The sequence below is a fragment of the Panthera leo genome, chromosome B4 (genome assembly GCF_018350215.1).
Source record: "Panthera leo isolate Ple1 chromosome B4, P.leo_Ple1_pat1.1, whole genome shotgun sequence".
In the NCBI taxonomy this organism is placed as follows: Eukaryota; Metazoa; Chordata; class Mammalia; order Carnivora; family Felidae; genus Panthera; species Panthera leo.
In genome coordinates this window covers 94,517,053-94,539,370 of record NC_056685.1, presented here as the reverse complement: position 1 = coordinate 94,539,370, position 22,318 = coordinate 94,517,053, and the positions used below count along the sequence as shown (strand labels likewise).

Sequence of the window (22,318 nt, the reverse complement as noted above, 5' to 3'; positions counted from 1 at the left end):
TGTACTTCTTAACAAGTAACATATACAATGTCACTTGTATTTTGTAATGAAGGTAATTATTGCTACTTAAAAGGTTAGGTCACGGATCTTCCTTTTGAATCAAGATATGCATATCAATTAGAACTGTTAAAATAACTTGAATACAGTGTATGGTGATATATGGACTTGGTCTGAGAAGTACTAACACTCATCACTGACAAACACCCCAAATTAATAATAATAATAAAAAAAGATTTAACCTCTCATATGTGTGTCTTGTTTGGTGTCTTAAGTTGGGCTCATCTTGTTTCTTTTGTCAAGATTTGTATGAAATCTTGCGAAGTAAAACTCTTATGATAAATATCTGGTAAGCATTTTACACTGTCTTCTTAAAATGTCTTACCTTATTAATTTAGTGAGGTCGACTCAAAAGAAAAAAAAGCCCAAACCAACAACTAAAGAATCCTCCAATGAACTGTCAAGAAATACTTTTCTTCTGTTTAAATTTATTGAGAAAAAACAAAACTAAAGAGTTAGTTTTTAATCCTATGAATCATCAGTGGAAAAGGCATTCAAGAAATCCTGGAGTTATGAAATCAGATAATGTCAGTTATATTCTCTACTAGGTAGACTAAGTACATACATGAGACACTCCATACAAGTGAAATATGCTATGACACTGATGAAAATTTTGCACATGGAACAGTCAGAAAGGTGTTTTTGTGAGGAAAAGTTGCAAACCAAAAGAACCAACTTTTTCCACAGCCCTTTTCCCTCCAACACTCAGCACACTAGTCATAGGAACAATCATGGTTAATGCTTACAATTTTCTTTCTTTATATCATTTGTAAATAAAAACTCAAGTATCTTTCCTGCAATGAGTGTAAGTGTTTTAAAAAGCCTATTATCTGTTTATATACCAGTTTTAGGAAAATCTCCTACCTGCTCAAAGTAATAATAATATAAGAATACATGACTGGGACTGCAAGAGGGTTATCTTTATTTTACAACTGAGTAGACACAAAAATATCTCAAATGTTATCATGGCTTGTGAAAAATTACAAAATTGTAAAGCAATCCTTTTCCTAACTATGGGTGAAAGGAGTTGTTTCCAGACAATTGCCTACTTTAAATCAAGCCAAGAAGGTGAAGATGACAAAGACTTATTTAGCAAGCATGTGGCACATTATTGGAATGGATGTCTTGGTACATATAAACAGATAAAAGAGGATACTTCTTTTTAAAATCTAGATTTATACATTTACACATGGAAAAAAATATACCTTAGCTACTTTCCTCCAGTTAAGACAGTCAAAGAAGTAATATGTTCCCCTCTCATATGTATTGGTTTTCATTGTTGGCTCCATGCCTGGTGCCCTGGTAATCCATACTCGTTCTTCTTTGTGGTATCTCCAATCACGGTTAAAACTTCAATTTTTAAGAGAAAAAGACAATTAATTCTTTCCTGTGGCTCACATCAAACATTTTCTACATTTTGTAAAATTTTATTCAGAAAATAGTTTCACCTAAAATACATAAATATAGATGCTTCTTTATCCTGACTTTGTTATTAAATACAACCCTAGTGAAATATAGGAAAATAATTTTAATTTGTCCAGAAAACACACTCTTTAATTAACATACACATCTTTATTTAACTAAAGAAATTTTTTCATGCAAACAAAATGAGATCTTAAAAGCTCTATGAGCAATGTGATAAAAACTTAGACCAAATAAAGATACATTGTGTTCCAGAAACTTCACTCCTTTCTTGTTCTTCTTAACATTCAACAGAACTTGAGACATCCATTAAAACAAACAAAAATCCCAACTACTGTATTATTTTGTAAGGAACTAAATACAGTCTATTAAACTATCCAAATTCACATAATTTTGTAACTATGTTGGAAACAATATCCATTCAAAAAACTCTTCATGAATGTATTACTTTTATTTTTTATTTAAATTTCATTGATCCTAAATTCTCAAAAGCCAAAACGATATCCACTAGAATTCATGCAAGAATCAATGAGGATTTATATCACTTGTAAACTGGGGAAGTAACATCCAAAGGAGGTAAATGAGCCACAAAAAACATCTCTGGTAGAACAAACCTCCATATAAACAAATACCTTCCTACTAATACAGTGAGGTAATTTTTCAACATAAAAGAGATATGAGACAGAACTGCCAGTAATGGATATATGAATGACTAAATGAATTTATTTACTTATGAATAAATTAAAGGGTAACAGGTAACAATTTCTACGTTACAAAAAATGAGGGGAAAACATGGGAGAAAACAAATTCTCAATAGAAAAATAAAAAAACAATTTATTATCAACACAGTGAATTTTACATTTTAAGTATCTGATCCAAGGTCATTTATAGAAATGTTATTAGGAATATTATAAAATATTTAAATCTGTAAAAAATTAGGTCTCTCAATCACAACATCCTGATTTTCTTTTTATAATCTCTATCCCCAACATGGGGCTCGAACTCAGGACCCTGAGATCAAGAGTCACTTGCTCCATTGACTGAGCCAGCCAGGTGCCCCATAACATCATGAATTTTAACTAACAATTCACTCAAGTAAACATGATTATAATAACAGTCCATTGGTAACAAAATGTTACCAATTGGGCATATGAGAAATGACACAAAATTTTTATTCTTAGAGCATCGGGCAAAAACAGAAATGCTCAGGAAAAAAGATGTATCCAATGGGCCAACTACTTAACATTAATTTATTTAAGTTGGCCAACAAGCTTCTGATAATGAATGTGGACTTTATCAATACTTCAGAACACACAAGAAATATGCACAGTGCCTTGCCCATATAATACTCAACAGATAAATGATGAAATTCATTGTCAAATGAAATTCAATTGTCATTCAATTCATTGTCTTATGTGGTTCCATAAGAAGATGAGCCACAGTTAGGAAGCGACCAGATCTTATACTTCACATATTTATAAAAATCAGATTCACCAAATTCATGAAGTCAATCCTGTCTTCTTACAAATTTAGGATTATTTAAATCTGAAATAATTCCTTTTATGTATACAATGACTATGAAACCATAGCAATATAAACTTTCAATCTAAATTAACTTTATTTTACTAAATGTAAAAACAAATTATTTCTTGATGGAAATATTTCTGCTTTAAAAACAAAAGACAGACTATAGCCATCATTAAAAAAAAAAAGTTTTCAGAATAAACAAGATCCACTATAATACAAAAGTGTTTGAAAATACTTTGAACATACAGCTCTACTGCAGCTAAAAGTTGTAATACGTCTCCTCCATTCATGTAATAGAGATAGAAGAGAAGGTCTTCTCCGTATCGGCCAAGTTTTATTGCAGCCAGCTGGAAAAGAGAAATCAATTATTCTGAAGTGTAAAATAAGTTTGAAAACCCTAACATTGCTATCACGATAGTAAAAATAACAAGATAAACAAACCCTCTTCTTTGTAGTAGATAACTGTTATTACATGATTTCATAGGTAGTTATAATTCTAAGGGGGAGTTTTATCATTTAAATAACTAGAGTCATTTAACAACTATTTCTGGTACATCTGTTTATATAATAATAAAATAAAAAGCTATATAAAAACTTCTCAGCAAGACCAAATGCTGTTTTACACGAGGGTTTATTAATACCCAACACAGTAACAATAGTGGAACACGATGTTCAGAGATGCAGGAGTTATATTCAAGTCCTGATTCCACTATTTACTAATATGAACCATGTCCAAGTTATTTAAGGTCTCTGAACTTCCACATAAAATGGAGAAATGAGACCTACAAGGTTACTAAGAATGTAAGTAAAATTGATAAAGTGCCTGTATACGAATGCACCTTAAAGAGGACCTGATACATAGGAAACCTGTAAGAAATGTTAGCTCAGTCTGTATCTGACAGTGATTCACAAACTGGTTATGTATTTTTACCAAATCACATATGGTAAATACAAAAATCATAAAGTGATAGCTCTTTATTTTGTTTAAATGGATAACTAAAAGATGATTGCTTCACATGTCCCTCCATAAAGCAGAAACATTAACCACCAACCAAACTCTAAAACACTGAGTTTAATAGACTCCAACTCTTGTGTTAGGAAAAGCCTTTATTCTCACCAAAATGAAAAAACTTTTCTCTCTTCACCTAATCCTGCATCTAAATGTTTATTTAACTGTTATACATTCTTAGAATATAATTTTCCTCTCCATATTATCCCCATTCAAGCAGCAGTTTTTAATGTGACAAATTCTCTCAAATCAGTATTTCTTAAATTGCCGTAAGAAAAGGCTTTGGAGCCCTTAGGTAATTGGAGCAAAAAAGCCCTATGATAGAAGTAGCAGAAAAATCACATGATCCACAAACAGAAAAAATAAGCTCTATCCCATACTTCTTGTCTTCCATCTATTCAAGTATTGAGACATATTGAGAAATATCTCTTTACTTGCCTGTCCACAAAATCAACATCCATTTGACCATGCAATTGCATGGTACAGACACAGAACACCTGTGTGTGTGTGTGTGTGTGTGTGTGTACACACACATATATATATAATATTTTATATTTATGTATAAATATATAATGCAATACATATTTATATACATATGTGTAACACGTAAGTTTTAATAAATCGTATCTTTCCTCAACGCCAAAATCTAGGGATACAATTTCTAACAGAAATGAACATTTTAGTTCTTTCCCCTCAACAAGAGTATCTACCATTTTCTTTTTTTGATTAAAAACAAAAGTTAAAACTTCAATCTGTTAATAGTTATTTTATAGCTAGAATTTTAGGTAATTAAAAAAAATTTTAAAGCCAATGTCATAGCTTTTAAATGTACACACTGTTCCACTGAAAACACTGTAATATTTGTAAAAATATATTTCTTATTGATACAAGGGCATAAAATGAGAATATCAAAAAGAAATTCATCAAATTTTCCAAAATAGTTGATTCTCATCAACCATGGTTATAACCTGTTATTAAGAACTCTGAGAAATATTTGACCAGACCTACCACTGTTTTGTTTTTAAAACATATTCTTTAAATATAACCCAGGATTCTCATCAAAACATTAAAATAGAAATAAAACTGTTATAATTGAATTGGCAACATGAAAGCATACCCCTGAGATCACTGCTAATTATTTCAAAAGACTTTATGCTGTCTAAACTGAAAAACAGTGCCTGGAAAATAGATACATTCATGCTGACTGAGGAGAATAATAAACTACACTCACCTTATCCCTAATGTGAATGTTCGTTAAGTACTCAGATGGAACATGGAAGTCTGGATAATAAAATGAAAAAAGCCTTATTAACTGATTCTCAGTTTAAAAAATATTTTTAAAAGGTCTGAACACAAATAGATTCTCCTACCTATGTCTTGAGGTCGACAAGGTGAAGATGCCCAGGGTGATGCAAATTTGGGGTAAAGATTTCTGAATAAGAGGGAAAAAAAAAACCACTCTGAAGTCCAAAGTAGAATCAAAGATTTCTAATTTTATTCAGGAAATCAAGAAAAATGACTTCAAAAGTAAAATGAGTATCTTTACTTCTAATTTCTTTTCATGTGTTTACTACAACTTACACAGCAGAAAAATGAAACACGGTTAAATAGCTGTATATATACTCAGTGTCTACATTAAGTTACGAGTTATATATTCACATATATACGTAACTTCAACTCAGAATGCTTTAAATTCATTAATACCATGCCCCCAGTAAAATTACTTTCCCATTTACATGGCCAGAAAAAATCAGTAAGTATTAAAAACAAAAGTTCAAATTCACCAAATATTTACTAAGTGCCTATTACATGCCTGACACTGTTGCAGGTGCTTGAGATACATCAGCGAACAAAACAAAGATAACTGACAACATGAAATTTACTTTCTGGTTAGGATGGTGGATTAGGAGGAGGTGCATAATAAATAATATTCTGTGTTGGTGGAGGGGTAAGGAGGGGATATCAGTTGCATTAAATTAGGTAGCCAGCTTAGGTTCCATTTAGAAGATAGGATAGGATTTGAACAAAAATTCGAAAGATGTGAGGGGGGTCAGCCATATTCATGACCTGGCAGAAGACTATTCTAGTCTGAGGGAACTGCTAGAGCAAATTAAGCAACTTAGCAAAACTAAGGTGGGCATGTGACTGACATGTCTGAGGTACAGCCAAGCCAGTGAAGGTCAGTGAAACCGGAACAGAGTGAACAAAGGGAGAAGCTGTTGAGGTGGCGGCAGGAGAGAGACAGACCATGCCTATGGAGATGAGTAGGCCTGTAAAGATTTTAGGTTTTTAATCATAAGGAAACCACAGACCTTTATCGGGCACTGAGCAAAGGATTAACTTATTCAGAAAGGATTGTCCTGGCTGCTACATAAAGAGATTGTGAGGGGCACACAGAGCATCAGGGACACCTGGGGACTGCCTGATGGTATAATCTAGGAAAGAAAGGATGGTGATTCAAACCAGGGTGCTGGCAGTTAAAAGCAATGAGAAGCATGAAGCAATGAATCCACTATGTCAAACGTTGCTCACAGGTCAGGTCAAGTTTCTACAAGAGACCACTGAATTTCATGACCTCAATGAGAGCAGGTTTAGTGAAGGGGTGAGGGAGCAAAATCCTAACTGAAATGGGTTTAACAGAGAATGGGAGAAGACAAATGGAAGATAAAAAATGGCTTTTTAAAAGAGTTTTGCTCTTCAAAAAGTAAGAATAAAGAAATAAAGGCAGTAATTCATGGAAGAGATGAGACAAAAAGAATGTACTTTATTAACATAGAGGAAGTAATAGCATTACTTGTACGCTGACGGAAATGATCCAACAATGTGCAAAAATTGTTAGAGCTATGTCCTTGAGTTTTCAAGAGAGACTTTAAGTAGAAAGCATGGATCAACAGGGTGAAAGACAAGAATAAGGTGGGTGCAGATGGTAGCAGATAGTTAGATCTGGTGGTAGGACTATGCTGACATTCTCTTCTGATTACTTCCAGCTTTCTTAGGAAAGTAGAAATTAAAAAAGCAAGGTCTTACTACTACACCTGAAACTAGTATTACACTGTAAGTTAACTAACTGGAATTTAAATAAAAACTCAGGAAAGAAAAAAAAAGCAAGGTCTCCATCTGAGAGTAAGGACTGGGAAAAAGGTAATCAGATGTTAGGAGAAACGAGTGTGGAATAGTTGCATAGGAGAGCAAAAGAATGAAGGGACCAAGCACGCCACTTACAATTATGGGTGGCAGAATTATGAGCCCGCTTTTGAGGTTCCTAGAAGTGAGGACTAGGCAGTGAAGTTGTGTGCTTTTCTTTAACCAGTTCAATAGCACAGATCAAGAATGGAATGACTGAAGTATAACCAGGGTTGTAGTTTTTGCCATGAAATCATGACAAAGTAAGAGAGGGGCAAAGTAGTCAAGCGTGTATGTAAAAAGCCATTACGAAAGACTAAAGAATTTAACTGGGTAAGAAGAAAGTGAAATCTTCTCAGGCAAAGAGAAGGATGTTGAAGAACAGTAAAAGGTGGAAGAATCAATAGACTGAAGATCCCAAGGAGTCAAATGATTATTGGAGTCAGTACTAGAGGGAGAAAGACGGAAAATGGGAAGTGGCATGGGAGCAGAGACTTAAAATTACAGGGAAACTGAAGTTACTGATAATGCCAAGGTCAAAGGGATAACTTTGTAAGTAGCTGAGATATGGTGGAGGGTTAAGACTTTTGGAGGTGAGAAACTCAAGGAGCCAAGATCTCAGGATTTTGGAAGATCAAATATGTGTATTTTGAAACTGCCAAATTATAAGGGAATGATACTGTCAAATGACAGTGATCCAGGAGCTAACATGAGAGGGAATGATCCAAAGAGTCAAGAGAGAACAGCAACGAGTGGCTGCAGGTAATACACTGTGATCACATGAAATTAAAAACTGGAAATCCACAAGGAAGTATTATACACAAATGTGGAAGAAAAGAAAAAAACTTACTCAGGAGAGTTCAGATTGAGGCCTAATGTTGTTAAGTCACTTCCTAATGCAAGATGTACCATTCCTGGGTCTGTCTCTGCTGCCCTGATAAATGTTAACAGGCCAATCATTCCAAATTGGTCCGTCACCATCCCTTGAGGAATGTTAGTAACCCGACCTGGATAAGAAGAACATAGTAATTTTATCTTTAAGGAAAAAGTAAAGAAACGAATTCTATAATATCTTTGACATATTTTATAGAGTCCCACCATCAGGTAACACCTGGATCCCTTTTTTCTGCTGGTTATTATTTTGCGTTGTTGAACTTTTATCTCCAGGGAATTTGGGTCCATCTGTACTTGAAGTTGTCTTGCCAGATGTATTCAAATTCTAACATGGAAAAAATTAAATGTGACATTAAAATTTGTTAAGTGCAAAAATTGAGTACACGTATTAGTTACCTTTCTATTCATTCTTTATTATAGTTAAATTGGTAGTATATTATTACCTGTTTTTCAAGTTCTACATGAAACTTTTTGTTTCCACAACTGTCCCACGGTTTACAAATAAATCCTGTATTTTACACATTTGTGTATTTAAAGGACAAAAATATATGAAAGATATTCTTATATATCTCAGATCTTCAGTCACAGAAAAATAATCTTTATCTCAGAACTATATGCTTTGGGATATACTTCAAGTTTCACTCTTCAACACTTTAATTTAGAAGAGAAATATTACAGTACATTGCCTATGATATCACCATAAAAACCTCCAGGATAAGTTAGAATATATAAACTTTTAAAATTCATATTTAATTCTTACCCAGTAATCTTCTTTATCAACTATTTTAATAATACATACAAACTCCCATCACAAAAAAAAAAAATTAAAAGCTATTTTCAGTGAAATGTGGAAGAAATAAAACACATTCGTTAAGTCAGAAAGAGGAAGCTGAGTTGGCTGAATCAACACAGGAATAAAAATGTGTATAAAGATTCTTCAAGGAGAAAACTTACTCAAGAAAAACACAGCTCCTTAGAAGGCTATAATATCAAACTTCATGGGATCCAGCTGACAGGGACTACAATAAAAGTCTAAATTAACTCTGAGAAGTTCAACAGAAATTTGCAAACCTATACGAAATAGGAAAAAAATAGGCTATCTTCTAAGTTATAAAGGTTTTCCACATTCTTCAGAAGTTAGATTATTACAGATATTCAAGATAAACAATTTTGTAACAGTACTTAGTAAGTCCTTAATATAGTCTATAAAACTGTTAATACAAGAGAAGTCTGAAGGGAAAAAACTACATTACTCACACACATAATTCTCAGTTACTTACAGATTTACTGTCATCATTACTTGACGTTGGATCTTTATAGCTGGAACCAGGTAATGCTGGAAAATCTTCATTGTGTATTGAGAAGTCCTGGGATTGCTCATTTGCTGGTTTTGTTACCATTCCCACTATGTAATGAAAATAATCCAGAAAATTCTAATTCATATTTATGCTATTTTACTACAAATTATAAAAAAACTAAAGTTTCCTCATACTAACATACCAAAAGGATTTTTTATTACACTATGAAAGCACACTTCAAAAAATTAGTATTCAGGATAATAATGAAGAACTATATTTTTATATACTGATTAATAACTCAATATACAAAATAATACAAGGGAAGTAAGTGGTAATCCTATAATTCTAAATCTAATGTCATATATAGATGCTTAAAAACAATTTGATATTGGTAATAGTTATTAAAATTTTTGGTTTAAAGCTTGACTTAAATATTTGGCTAGCTATTATAAACACCAGTTAATTGTCAAATACAAATGAACAAAATAAATTTTAAAAGAACATGTCAGTATTCTACTTGAAAGTGACTTACAGAGTGAGCAAATTGCAATCAATTATAAAACAACTCCATATTATTTCAGATTTTCTTGGACTCCATGTAATAGATGTAAAACATGCAAGAACTGGGAAGTAATCCTCCCACTATACTTGGCATTAGTCAGGCCCTTATTGGAGAACAATATCCAGTTTGGGGCTCCACAATTCAAGAACGATATGGAGAAACTAGAGTTGGTCCAAGGAGAGCAACGGGAATGATTAAAGGGATGAAAAAATGGACCTATGAGGAAAGGTTAAAAACATTAGAGTCTGAACTGAGAATCAAGTAGCTAGGTACTCAACTTCCAGGGCAGATCATTTTTTTTGTTATTTTTGGAAGACTAATTTGGAAACTTTAGAATACTAACAATATATACTCTCCCTTCTCCACACACTGTTATTTATATTCATATTCTGAAAGGCACAGAAATCCTTCTTGGATGAAAATGGGAGAAACCGTTATCTTAAAAAAGTTATGAACTGATGCTTCTAAGTTCATTGTTTCTGCTACTGATCTCTATCAGATTCTCCCAAAAGGAAACAACTATGTGCAATGGGTAAAGAGAATATGGCTACATTGTTGTTACATAATTTTCACGTCTAAATTGTTATTGCACACATTTCACGCCCTTCCTTTTCATTTAGCCAAATCTCTTAATTATTAGAGATAGTGAGAAATGGCTTTAATTGTGACCAAGAGTCTACATGAACTATCCATGACCCTATGAGCAGTTTTCAACAGAAGGCAATTTTTTCTCCCATGGGACATGCGTCAATTTCTAGAGACACCTATGGTTGTCAAAACGATGGTGGGGAGAGGTACTATTGGCATCAAGTTGGCAGAGGCCAGGGATGTTGCTATAACATTCTCTAATGCACAGAACAGCCCCCCCCCCCCCCCCCATTTACAAAGAATTATCTGACCCAAATGTCAGTAGTGTGGAGGTTGAGAAACTGGCTTAGGAAAAATATTCAATGTAAGGTCAGTCATTACTAATCACCAGGAATGTAGGAATGTATTCTTCAAAAATGTGTGATGAATTAAGAAAAGGCACCTTAATCATTATGGTACACTTAAGGCAGAAATGCCAGAAGAAAACCTCTGAATACCAATGAACATTTCCTTTTGGGTTTCTGTACAAACTGTTTCCCATCTAACTTTGTTATCATGGTATTCTGGAAGGAAAATGCACTTTGCATATATCAGCTTTGACGAAATTATGCTACTCTGATTAGAAAACATATTGTGTGTGTGTGTACAGACATGAACATGCATATGTACACAAATGTGTCTGTGTGTGTGTGCACAATTGGAAAAGTTTCCATTAGCCATTATTAGAAAGCTTAATTACCATAAGGAGCTCTTCCAGCCAAGGGGTTTATTAATGGAGTTGGGTTACCACTTCCTTCTCTTCTGTTTCGGTCTGCTAACGCTGGAAAATCTGAAAGGTCCAATCCTGTCACATTTTCGCTTCCATCTAAATAATGAGAAAGAACATTATTGGTTCTACAAACATTTTATTTTATTTTAAATAAGCTCTCGGCCCAACATGGGGCTTGCACTCACAACCCAGAGATCAAGAGCCACATACTCTACTGACTGAGCCAGCCAGGCACTCTGTACAAACATTTTAAAGGGATTATTAAACATCAACCATCGTATAATTTGAAATGACAGTACGTTCTTCCTAAAGACACAGCACTGTACTAAGTATGTATAAGTGTACATTAAACACTTGTGGACTTATTTCATGCAAAAGAATTTCATGAATAATTCAGCAAACAATATGTAGCTAGCATAATAAAAACCCCAAATCCTAGAGACTTAAGATAGACAATAAGGAGTTAACGTGGTACATTATTTCCCCTGTGAAGGAGGGTACTCTAAAGTTATAGCTCTCTTGTTAGCTAACAAGAGAGAGACTATCGTGATGTAACTGTTCTTTTCATTATATCCAAAAGCAGAGGTAGTATCTGGATGCTTGGAGCTTTAGTTACACACAGGTGTGATAATGACAGTGCCTCTTGCAAATGACCAGAATCATATCTGAAACACAGGCAGTGGGAGCAGAAACTCTAAGGACTTCTGTCCTGTGATCTACTTGTCCCATACACACGTATGTGTGTGCAAGCGTCTGTGTGTCTGTTTCTGCAGTTGGGGAGTATAGCCAGGTGGGGTAGACACAATATAAATAGGGTTCCCATGTCTGGCAAGAGTTTGGGAAGCATGGGAATATGATGCAAAGCCCAGAAGATTATATTACCTATTGCACAGTAGGCGCTCAATAAATATATTAAATGAATAAAATTAATTTTTGTTCATTTTAAATGAAAAAGATCAGCCTGAAATTTAACCTAATATTTCTACTTTGCCTATTTTTTAAAGATTTTATTTTTAAGTAATCTCTACACCCAACATGGGGCTCAAACTCATAACCCCAAGATCAAGACTTGCATGCTCTACTAACTGAGCCAGGTAGGGGCCCCTCTATGTTGCCAATTTTAATCATCCCCTTATTCTTCTCAACTTTTATTATTCTATTATTCTTACAATCTTATATGCTTAATTTTTGAAGAATTTAATTTTCTACCTTAGTTTTAGCCTGAACTATAGGGTTTTTTTAAAAACTTTGTTTCATCTGATGTTTTCATGTTTTATAGCATTTTTAATTTATGTGGCCTTTCAGTTAATTTTGAATTTTTCTCCAAGTTTCATAATTAGAAAAATCTCAGAAACTAATTACCTCAAGATTACTTTGTTGACAGAAAAACAACACACTCTCATAACAATCCAACTCAGGTTATAATTTAAAATTATGAAGAGTAAATGATAAAATCATATCCATTGTTTCTAAACAAACAGCAATTTATTAATTTTTAATTTAAAAAAGGTACTACTACATAAAAAGACCAACAGGACAAATTTATCGTGTTTCAATCTACAAAAGTTATCTTTCTTGAATTATTCTATTATAGTTAGTTATATAGTTACAAATTAACCAAAAACTTTGAATATGTATTAACTTTCAATACACATCTTCAGGTCCTCTAAGATGGAATTTAAAATTGCCATGCTATCTGAGAATTTTAACCTAAAAAATACTTAATAAACCCCCAAATTTGAATTTTTAGGTAAAGACTTGGAGACAATTTTCCTAAAAATAGTTAAAGTTTAGTTAAAACTGAATTTTAAAAATAATTTTAAAATTTATGGAAGTGTGGAAAAGCGTAATTCAGAATATAAGATGGCATTGTCAGACACACTGTTACTTTATGGTCCATTTAGGAAAAAAAAAATAACTTGCCAATTAAACTATGATACATAGTCTGATTTCAGAGATAATAAAATATGAAAAAATTGGAACATTTCAGAAACAGTGGGAATATGGTACTTCATATCATTTTTAACACCTTGAACATAAAACTGTAAGTTTTAAATGCTACATTTTGGAATTTTAAAGTCTAATTTGATCAATCTATGCTGCTACACATATAATACCACATAAAATTAAAAGCTCATAGTCCCAAATGACATTTCATTACTAAATCTTGTCTGATGCTTCCACATATGCTTCATTTCACTGATCATTCTTTCCCTTCCACTTCCTTCACATATATTTCTCTCTGAATGATCAATTCATTTTTGCTCCTATGACCGTAACAACGTCCTTTATTTCTTTTCTCTGGAAAGGGTCTGGAGGCAAGGATGGAAGAGGGTAAAATTTGAAGCAGAATAGCAATTAAGCCTCCTGTTCTCTTCTCTCTGAAGCAGTTGATAAAAGAAAGAAACCAATGGACTGCAGGAATTCAAAATCAGATTTCTCTGTAATTAAATTCTGAACTTTACATATAAAACTGGATAAAAAATCCAAGGGTTAAATGCCAAAATTAGTATTATTAAAATTATTAAGAAAAAGTTGTTAAGTGCTCCAATAAAATTTTAAAGGTTTCTTCAATCTGGGTCCCTATAACCAGAATGCTGTAACACTCAACCTAAATTAGACTGTAGTGACAGGACTGAGGATAGGAAATGCTCTTGAAGCAAAAAAAATTCTGAAGCATAAATACAGACTAGGGTAATGTTCAGGGGCTTTCTCTAGGTATTAAGGAAATAATTCTGAAATAATTCTGAATAATTAAGGAAATAATTCTGATGCTATTACCACATCAAGTGAAAAAATATATTTAAATATCTCTCAACTATTCACTTGAATTAAACCCTATTCCTGTCAAATTCTCACTAAATTAAATTCTACCAGTTTAACACAAAAATCTATTAATATTTTAAGACCAGTATGTTGAATTGCTTCATATTTCAAAGATCTACCATATTTTTTATAGGGTACTACCTCCAGAATAAGCTTACCTGTTCCATTAAAAATGTTACTTGATAAGGAGTTATTCATTCCAAATGCCTGATTCCTGTTCATTCCAAATCCAGACATACTGGGTACATAGAAAATAATTTTAGATATACAGTAAGAGAACACTAACTTCCAGATGAAGAAAAACAGAAGTGTATACTTTTGACCTCCTCATATAAAACAACAATATGTTTAAAAACAAACACTACTTTCATTTTTCTGAGTTTAACCTTTATTTGAAAATGTTCCTGAAGTCCCTCCATGAATAACTGAGAACCATAATGTCTTAAACAGATGAATTAAAAAACAAAAAGCAAAGAATGTACACATAAGTCTGGAGGAAAACAGAGATTAAGGGCACTATTTGATGTGCTTGGAGAACCAACTTACTGGATACACTGGTAGAAGTAACTGATCTCAAAAACATGTAGTTTAGTGTAAAACTATTGTTCCTGAATACTTGTTCTCCTTCCACTACTGGTAAAGTGTGCCATTATTGCTTTCCATAAAAGATCTTCTTTCATACAACACAGTCTTTCCCAACTAGAATATAAACTCCTCATAGACAGGGTCTGTGTCACAGTCATCTTGGCATCCTCTGCCTTTAGTCTTCAGGAGGATACACAACAGGCACTCAATAAAGGTTTAGTTTACCTGAATTAAGCGATGTTTTTCTTTAACTGAATTTAGTGCTCTAAAATACATCATTCTTATCTAAATATAGTTTATCTTTCAGCTACTTAAAAGAAAAACCATATCTCTCCATAGTGCCCTCCATTCTAAAGCAGTGCACAATTGGTACATGGTAAATAGTTACAAACGCCTCCCTTTTTTGCACAAGCCTTACTAAACATGAGAAAACAAAAACAAGTCTGAACTTAAGGCAAGGCCAGAAGTAATTAAGAATGTCAAAAAGAGCTGTTAATGCAAATTCTACAATGACAGTAGGCATCTTTACCATCAAATAATCTGATAAAAGAGTGTATCAGTGTTATGAGTAGGGTTAAAGTGTTTGAAGATGACAGGGTTTTTTGTTTTTGTTTTTTCACCTAAATCTGTAAAAGTAACTATGGCCAAACAGTATTTTCACAAAATCTGGAGCTGTTAAAAATACTTGTTTCATAGCAAGTGAGCAATGTTGGTGACCTAGGTACCTTCACACATTGAATAAGTACTAAGGGATGAAAACATTCTGTAACAAATACAATTTACCAAAACTAGTAAGCAGGGTTTTAGAAACCCATGTTTCATTGACAATTTATAAGCAATGTATTTTTAAAAAACAATTAAAATGTGAAAAAATATGGAAAGGCAAAAATATAAACATACATTCAATGAACAATACTGTAAGAAAAGATGTGATAAAGCCCAAGAAGTGTATGATTAGGAAGCTATCAAGGAGATAAGAATTTTGATAACCCTTTACGATAATAATTTTTTTAAAAAAGTAAAAGCAGTAAACTTGTTAAGAGAAATACTCATAAATCTAAATAAAAGAACTGGAATTTATGGGATGAAGATCAAACAGGAAATGTGCTAATAACCTATTTGAATCCAGATTTTACAAGTAACAGATAAAGTGAATTAAATGGGTAAGATGATAGCAAATAGGTCAAGATCCTTTTTCCTCCCACAGTTCCCCATTTTTTAAAAAAAATGGCAGACTTAAATGCTATTTTTGCAAGATACAAAGCCTTATACTGTAGTCATCACTCTCATATAAATTATCTGAACAGCTTAAAAATCTTAACAAGATGGACAACTGGTCCTCATAATGTCATTATTATCTGCATAGTAAACATGCAAATGGACAGTACAAAAAGGTGTGTAAAGTACACAGCTCATCTTGTTTTAAACCCCAGGACATGACACTATTTTCAAATATTGTAGATGTAGTCTTAAAAAGTCTCTGGTTACTAAGTCTCCAAACCACCAAACTGAGTTTTAGTTGAAAAGGTACTGAACCAAAGCATAAGTGAAGCAAGGCAGTAATAGTCAAACACATCCCTGGTACTATTCGTAAGTCTGGAACTCTTACCACATTAAGTGGCCAGCCTCATTTAACAGAGGAAGGACCTATCAATAAAAATTTGCCTGGTGGCAACTTAAGAACAATTCTTTTCTAACAGCATCAAAAAGCTTTAATGTGCTTTCTACAATCAAACTGATTTTCAAAAGAACATGCCTTTAGTTTGGGGAGGTTAAAGTTGTAATGTGTAACAGAAAGAGAATCTTTGGTCATAAAAATACGATGAAACATACTTATGAGACAGAAGCCAAGACTCAAGAAACAGAATGTTGAATACGAAAAGGCAAATCTGAAAACACCCAGAAAGACAATTATACACATTATCAATAAACATCTTACCTGTTCACAGTAAAAGGCTGTCGAGAAGGCTGCTGCTTTGGCATACATATTATGCTTGGCGAGCTTCTGTTGGGGCTACCTAACCCTGAACTGCTCATGCTATTTGTCCTGCTAGGAATTCCAATGCCCTGACCAACCTGGGAGTGGTTCATCATATTCCTAGGATTCATAGGCAAAATACCCCTGAAAAAGAAGTCCATTATACTAAATAAGCTCTCTACAATCACTCATTAAAATTCTCTGTAAATAATCAATCAGCCTGACCCCAGAACCTCAAATACACTTTCAAATTACACTGCTAATTTTCATTACTTATTTTGTCTGGTCATTCTAGCTCTTTGAAAAGAAAAGTAAAACCAACAAGAAATTGGGTAAATTACGGCAGAACTAACATAAGGTGATATTTAAGAGGAGAAAATTATTGCTGTGACTATGATATAGAATAATACAAATGTATTTCACACATACATTTAAAATAAGTTCATTCGAAGTGTATGCCATTCTATCCTCTTCGTGCTAATATGCATCATCTATGTAATCTTGTTTTGTTTTACTCACTAGAACAATGAATGTGTGTTGGGGGAGCAATAATCAGAATTATCTGAGGAATGATTTTAAATTACACATCGTCTTTTGAGGAAGAGAGCTGGCTTCTGATAAAGCTCCCCAGGTGGTGATTAACCCTTGATACCCACCCAGCTGACAACCAGTATGCTAGATGCAGGATAAGAACATCTTACACTATACTTATCAATTTGCAATGAAATAAAAGGAGCATAGGGTATTAACTTTCTTTTCCTCAGTGAAAGGCACTGAACCAGAAAAATCAAATAATTAGTTATCTTATTAAAAACTAGAAAGTTGCTTACTCTACAAAGATACATTTTGAGAAATATTCTGGTCCATCAATAAATACCTGCTTGGAGATGGAGGCGTGTGAAGTGACATTGTTGGTACCCCTGTTGTTGGCGTGACGTGGCTCGGTAACTGAGTGCCTTGTGATAAGCTGCGATTTAACTGAGGGGTATTGTTGCTCATCCCCCTCATTGGAAGGCCTAGTGCACCTATTAAAAAAATTCAGAAGAAGGAAATTCATTGCCATCAGGAATGAAATTGTTATCCATCTTCTGGAGTTGGCAATTTAAAACATTTTTAAATGACCTAACATGTAATATAATATGCAAGTTTTAAATGGATATATTCAATTCACTCCAAATGGAATCTGATTTTAACAAAAAGGTTCTAGTCTGAAATTTAATATTATGAATGGATATCGCCTTCATATTTGTATCTTTCATATTTCTATTTTACAACAGACTACGTCTGCCAAAGGTTTTAACAAATTAGATGACTTATGTCTCAATAAAAACATTTTGTACAAATATGGCTTTAAGAAATTTGCAGTTTTATGTTTTTATGTTTTAAATCAAAACTGAGGAACACAGACATTTAACCCCACCTTGCTGATGTAGCTTTAATTTTTATATGATCCTTTTAAAACGCGTTTAAGAAATCTCTACTATTTATACATACATACTTCTCAACATTACAATTTTTACAAATCTAACATAAAATGTCAGCAACTGTTAAAAAAAAAAAAAAACTCAAGCTGATATAAGAGACAAGAATTTAAAACATTTAAAAGTTTCCAAAGTACAATGACCCTGTATATAATTATCTCGTACTTCTGGGGCCAGATGCAAGGATGCATTGTATTCCAACAGGTACATTTTACAGACTACTGAAGTTTTAGCATTTAGCTACAAAACAGAAAAAATTAACTGGGATAAACTTATTTCAGAAACGTCTGACAGATTTCCTAACTTCTGCTAATGTGAAATATAAATTATTAATTTCTTAATGATTCAGAAGTTATCAGGGATATCTGATATTCTAGGTGTTTAGATTCTCTGCCCTTTCCCCATTCAGATTAAGGATGTCCTGCTGTCACCAGTTATCACATCTGCCTATGAATGCTTCCATCTTCCTGACCCACACTTTTTGGTGCTTTCTATTTCTAGTCAGCTGTGAAATTGCCTGTCAGTCAACTAAACTTACTCTGAACTGGAAGTTAAATAAAAGTGATAAGATGGAGAGAGCTAATGAATACACAGATTGCTTTAGTGCTAGGGATTTAAAGTGACTCTTTTCTTCCCTTTTTGGTCTAACTTCAGGAGCCAGAATTTCAAGGACCTGAATATTTTGAAACTATAACCTCCAAAAAATTAGAGTAAATATATTTTCTGAATGTTTTACTTCAAGAACTTTTGCAAAACTTATCTTTGGCATAACAATGTACTATCTTCTATCCCAAGGATACCAGTGGATCACAAAGATTTCACTGGAATCTGGGGGCCTCAGTACTTGGCTTATAGCCTAACTTGGCTTCCCAAGTGAATGAAGCCAATAAATCCAACTCAATATATTCTTTTTTTTTCAACGTTTTTTTTTTTTTTTTTTTTTTTTTTTATTTATTTTTGGGACAGAGAGAGACAGAGCATGAACGGGGGAGGGGCAGAGAGAGAGGGAGACACAGAATCGGAAACAGGCTCCAGGCTCCGAGCCATCAGCCCAGAGCCTGACGCGGGGCTCGAACTCACGGACCGCGAGATCGTGACCTGGCTGAAGTCGGACGCTTAACCGACTGCGCCACCCAGGCGCCCCCAACTCAATATATTCTATGTGTACTCTTTTCAGACAGGTTCCATGAGGAACAGAGGCTGGTTCTGTTTTTCTTTAGGTGACATGAAGGGAACTAACTGGCTTAGATTATATGTTGGTGTAGTTCACCATATGTATGTCTGGTCACTAAAAGTTTTGTGACCATTAATATACCGCTAGCTGCAGACACTTTCTCTGAATCAGGATAAAATAAGGAAAAACAAGAGATTAAAAATCAGCCATATAAGATTTCTTCAGAAGAAATCAGTCTTTTCCTTCTCTTCATCCACTCTAGTTTCCCTCTAGGCCCTCTAGATGCTCCCATAAGGAACCACCAAAGTGATACTTTTCATATCACTCATTCAGCAAACATTTATTGAGTGCCTCCTATGTGCCAACTACTGTGCTAGCTGCTGGGGATACAGCAGTGAACAAGACAGAAAAGGCTCCTACCCTTAGGGAGTTTACATCCTTCTCCCCAAATATGCTGTCCTAAAATCAGCAATAGCTGTGAATTAACAACAGGAATGTGTTTCACACAATTACTGACCACCAAGAAATATTACACAATTTTAGAGCCAGAAGGGACCTTAAAGATCACTTAGTCCAATGTTCGCATTTTACAGATGAGGAATCTGAGCTCAGATGAGTTAACTGACTTTTCCAAGGTGACACAAAGAACCAAGACTAGAATTTAGATCTCTTAACTCCTAGCGTTCTTCATGGAAACCCTATGCGAGCCCAGTATAACACTAAGTGAACACTCTTTGTGAGTGTCTACCAATTTGAGACACCTCTACTTTGTTTTCTTTTGCCTTACCCCCCCCCCAAAATATTTACCTCTCTTCAAAATTTTTCTAAACCCTCATCCCTTCGTCTTTTCCCTCCATCTTCTTTCTTCCTGTCTTTATACCTGTCAAGTTTTAGTTCTAATTTTACTTTCCCTTTCTTTTTCACTCTTACACTTTCAGCACTATAAATAAACATACACTTTCTAAAAAAATCAAGTATCCTTTGGCTCTTTTCTAATAATCAGTATACCTTACTAAAGACTCATTAAGATTTGTTTACTTCAATCCTTCATATACATATTCTACGCTGTATTATGAAAATTTAGAACTTCAGAAATATCTTAGAGACTACAGATTATCTGAACATTACCAAAAAACTTTTGGAGACAGAAACAAGAATGGCTATGGTTATTTATTTAGTCGACTGGCTACTGGCACACGAGTTAATTTATAGTGCTGAGAATGGAGGAAGACAGTATGACATAAACTCAAAGATCAGTGTTTACTTTTATTTTTCCTTTAACACTCTTGAATTTCATAAAACAGGTAAGTTCAATCAGTCTGAGTTGCATTTTTTTGAACGAGGTAGTTATGAGAAATAAGAGGAGTGCATCATTTTCAAACTGGATCATCAAGCTTTGAATAACTTACTAATCAAGCTATTTCAAATTCAATTAAAAACTGAATTCTTTTAAAACAGAAAGAGTATCACTGAATAAGAACATACAAAGACTTATTTTTAGGAAACAAAATATACTAAATCATTAAATTTGAGTAACGTGAGTCAATTACAACTGGGTAAGGTCAAAGAGGGAAAACTACTCTTTTAATGATATAATTAGAAACAATCACAAAAAAAAAACTTCTCCAAAATGCTATACCAAGAAGAAGATGTGTAATCTAAAAGAAAAAGTGGGGGAAAAAAGATCTCATAAAAAATTTGGCATAAAATAACTACAACAGGTAAAAAATATTATGAGGTATAAAAGAATGAACAAAAAGTTAAAAAGTAGTTAAAAACTTTATAGTTCTGAATCAAATTTTTCTTTCAATTTGACAAATTGCTAATAAAGAATAATACAGTATTAGGAGAAATATATGAACATACTCCAAGTAGATTCCTACCTCTAATTTGGCAGGGTGCTAAACAGAGAATGAATTCAATTTTTTATTGATCATTTTTCAGAAATCCAAGAGAATATGATCTAAGAAATGTTTCTATGAATTATTTCCACTGCACAAACTGGTTAACAGCACATCCGTTAAGTACTTTATGGCAAAATATGCCATCCTTTATTCAATATTTTGCTAAAAACAAATATTAATAATACAAGTTACAAGAAAAAAAACTAGTCATAGCAACCAAACCCTTGAACACTCACACTTAAATGAAGTCTCCTGAAATCTTTATTAAGGAAAGGGTAGAAAATCTATTAATTGGTGCAAGAGGGCTTAATGTGCCCCCTTTTCCATTTACAAAGCAACTAGCTTCTCCTAGGAACTCACTGTCCTGCCCACACTAACAATGAATAACCACCTTCTAACCTCCAATTTGTCCTCATATCTTCTTACCTCCAGTCTGCCCTGCACTTAGCTGATTAATCTTCCCTGCAACATAATTTTGTTATACATTTTCCTTCATTAAAATCAAAGGATTTTAGAAATAGGAAAGTCTCCACAGAGATCATCCAACAAAGTTACAGATAAAGAACATTAGGAATTAAGTTACCTACCCAAGATCACAAATAATGAAGAATATAATGATTCAATTTCTTGACTCTTACTTTCAACCAATTATTTTCCACTTCTTATAGTAGTTGCTAACGCTTACATCACCTGGGGAACTTTAAAATCTGGGTCCCCTACCCAGAAATTGTCACTTAGTATGAATCCAGGCAATTCATGGCCAGTAGGATTTTAAAAATTCTCGAGGTGTTTTTAGGGGTAGAGCCAGAGTTGAGAATCACTGTCCTATTGTATTAAATCCAATCACAGTTTAGTCTTTTAAAATTCTCTGTCATGACCCAAAAGATTCTTCTAATCTTTGCTTCCCCCCACAGCTTCATTGAACAATCTTCCTTTTTTCCCTGGTCCTCTCTCCAAATCTGTCCCTGAACTTTTATTCATATCCATCTCCCAACCTAGAATACTTTCCCTTCTCTTATTCTGCTGAAGTATAGATTTTTTTTAAATGCCACAAAACAGGTGTTTACACTATACACAGTGTGCCCTGATGTATATGGGAGGGACCACTAACTCAGATATGA

At 33.6% G+C, this 22,318-nt stretch overlaps 1 protein-coding gene across 6 annotated transcripts in view; it reads right to left on the bottom strand.

Moving 5' to 3' along the window:
- The window catches only part of CNOT2 (CCR4-NOT transcription complex subunit 2), a 130,668-nt gene that overhangs the window by 6,272 nt on the left and 102,078 nt on the right, over positions 1 to 22,318 (bottom strand). For all 6 annotated transcript variants that reach the window (XM_042947161.1, XM_042947162.1, XM_042947166.1 and 3 more), the window contains 11 exons: positions 17,516 to 17,663; positions 16,600 to 16,782; positions 14,234 to 14,313; positions 11,220 to 11,345; positions 9,313 to 9,437; positions 8,237 to 8,357; positions 7,989 to 8,145; positions 5,386 to 5,447; positions 5,247 to 5,296; positions 3,253 to 3,353; positions 1,263 to 1,407 (listed from right to left, as the gene is read on the bottom strand). In XM_042947161.1, the coding sequence (XP_042803095.1) occupies positions 1,263 to 1,407; positions 3,253 to 3,353; positions 5,247 to 5,296; positions 5,386 to 5,447; positions 7,989 to 8,145; positions 8,237 to 8,357; positions 9,313 to 9,437; positions 11,220 to 11,345; positions 14,234 to 14,313; positions 16,600 to 16,782; positions 17,516 to 17,663 (1,298 nt within the window). The remainder of the gene's footprint in view (positions 1 to 1,262; positions 1,408 to 3,252; positions 3,354 to 5,246; positions 5,297 to 5,385; positions 5,448 to 7,988; positions 8,146 to 8,236; positions 8,358 to 9,312; positions 9,438 to 11,219; positions 11,346 to 14,233; positions 14,314 to 16,599; positions 16,783 to 17,515; positions 17,664 to 22,318) is intronic.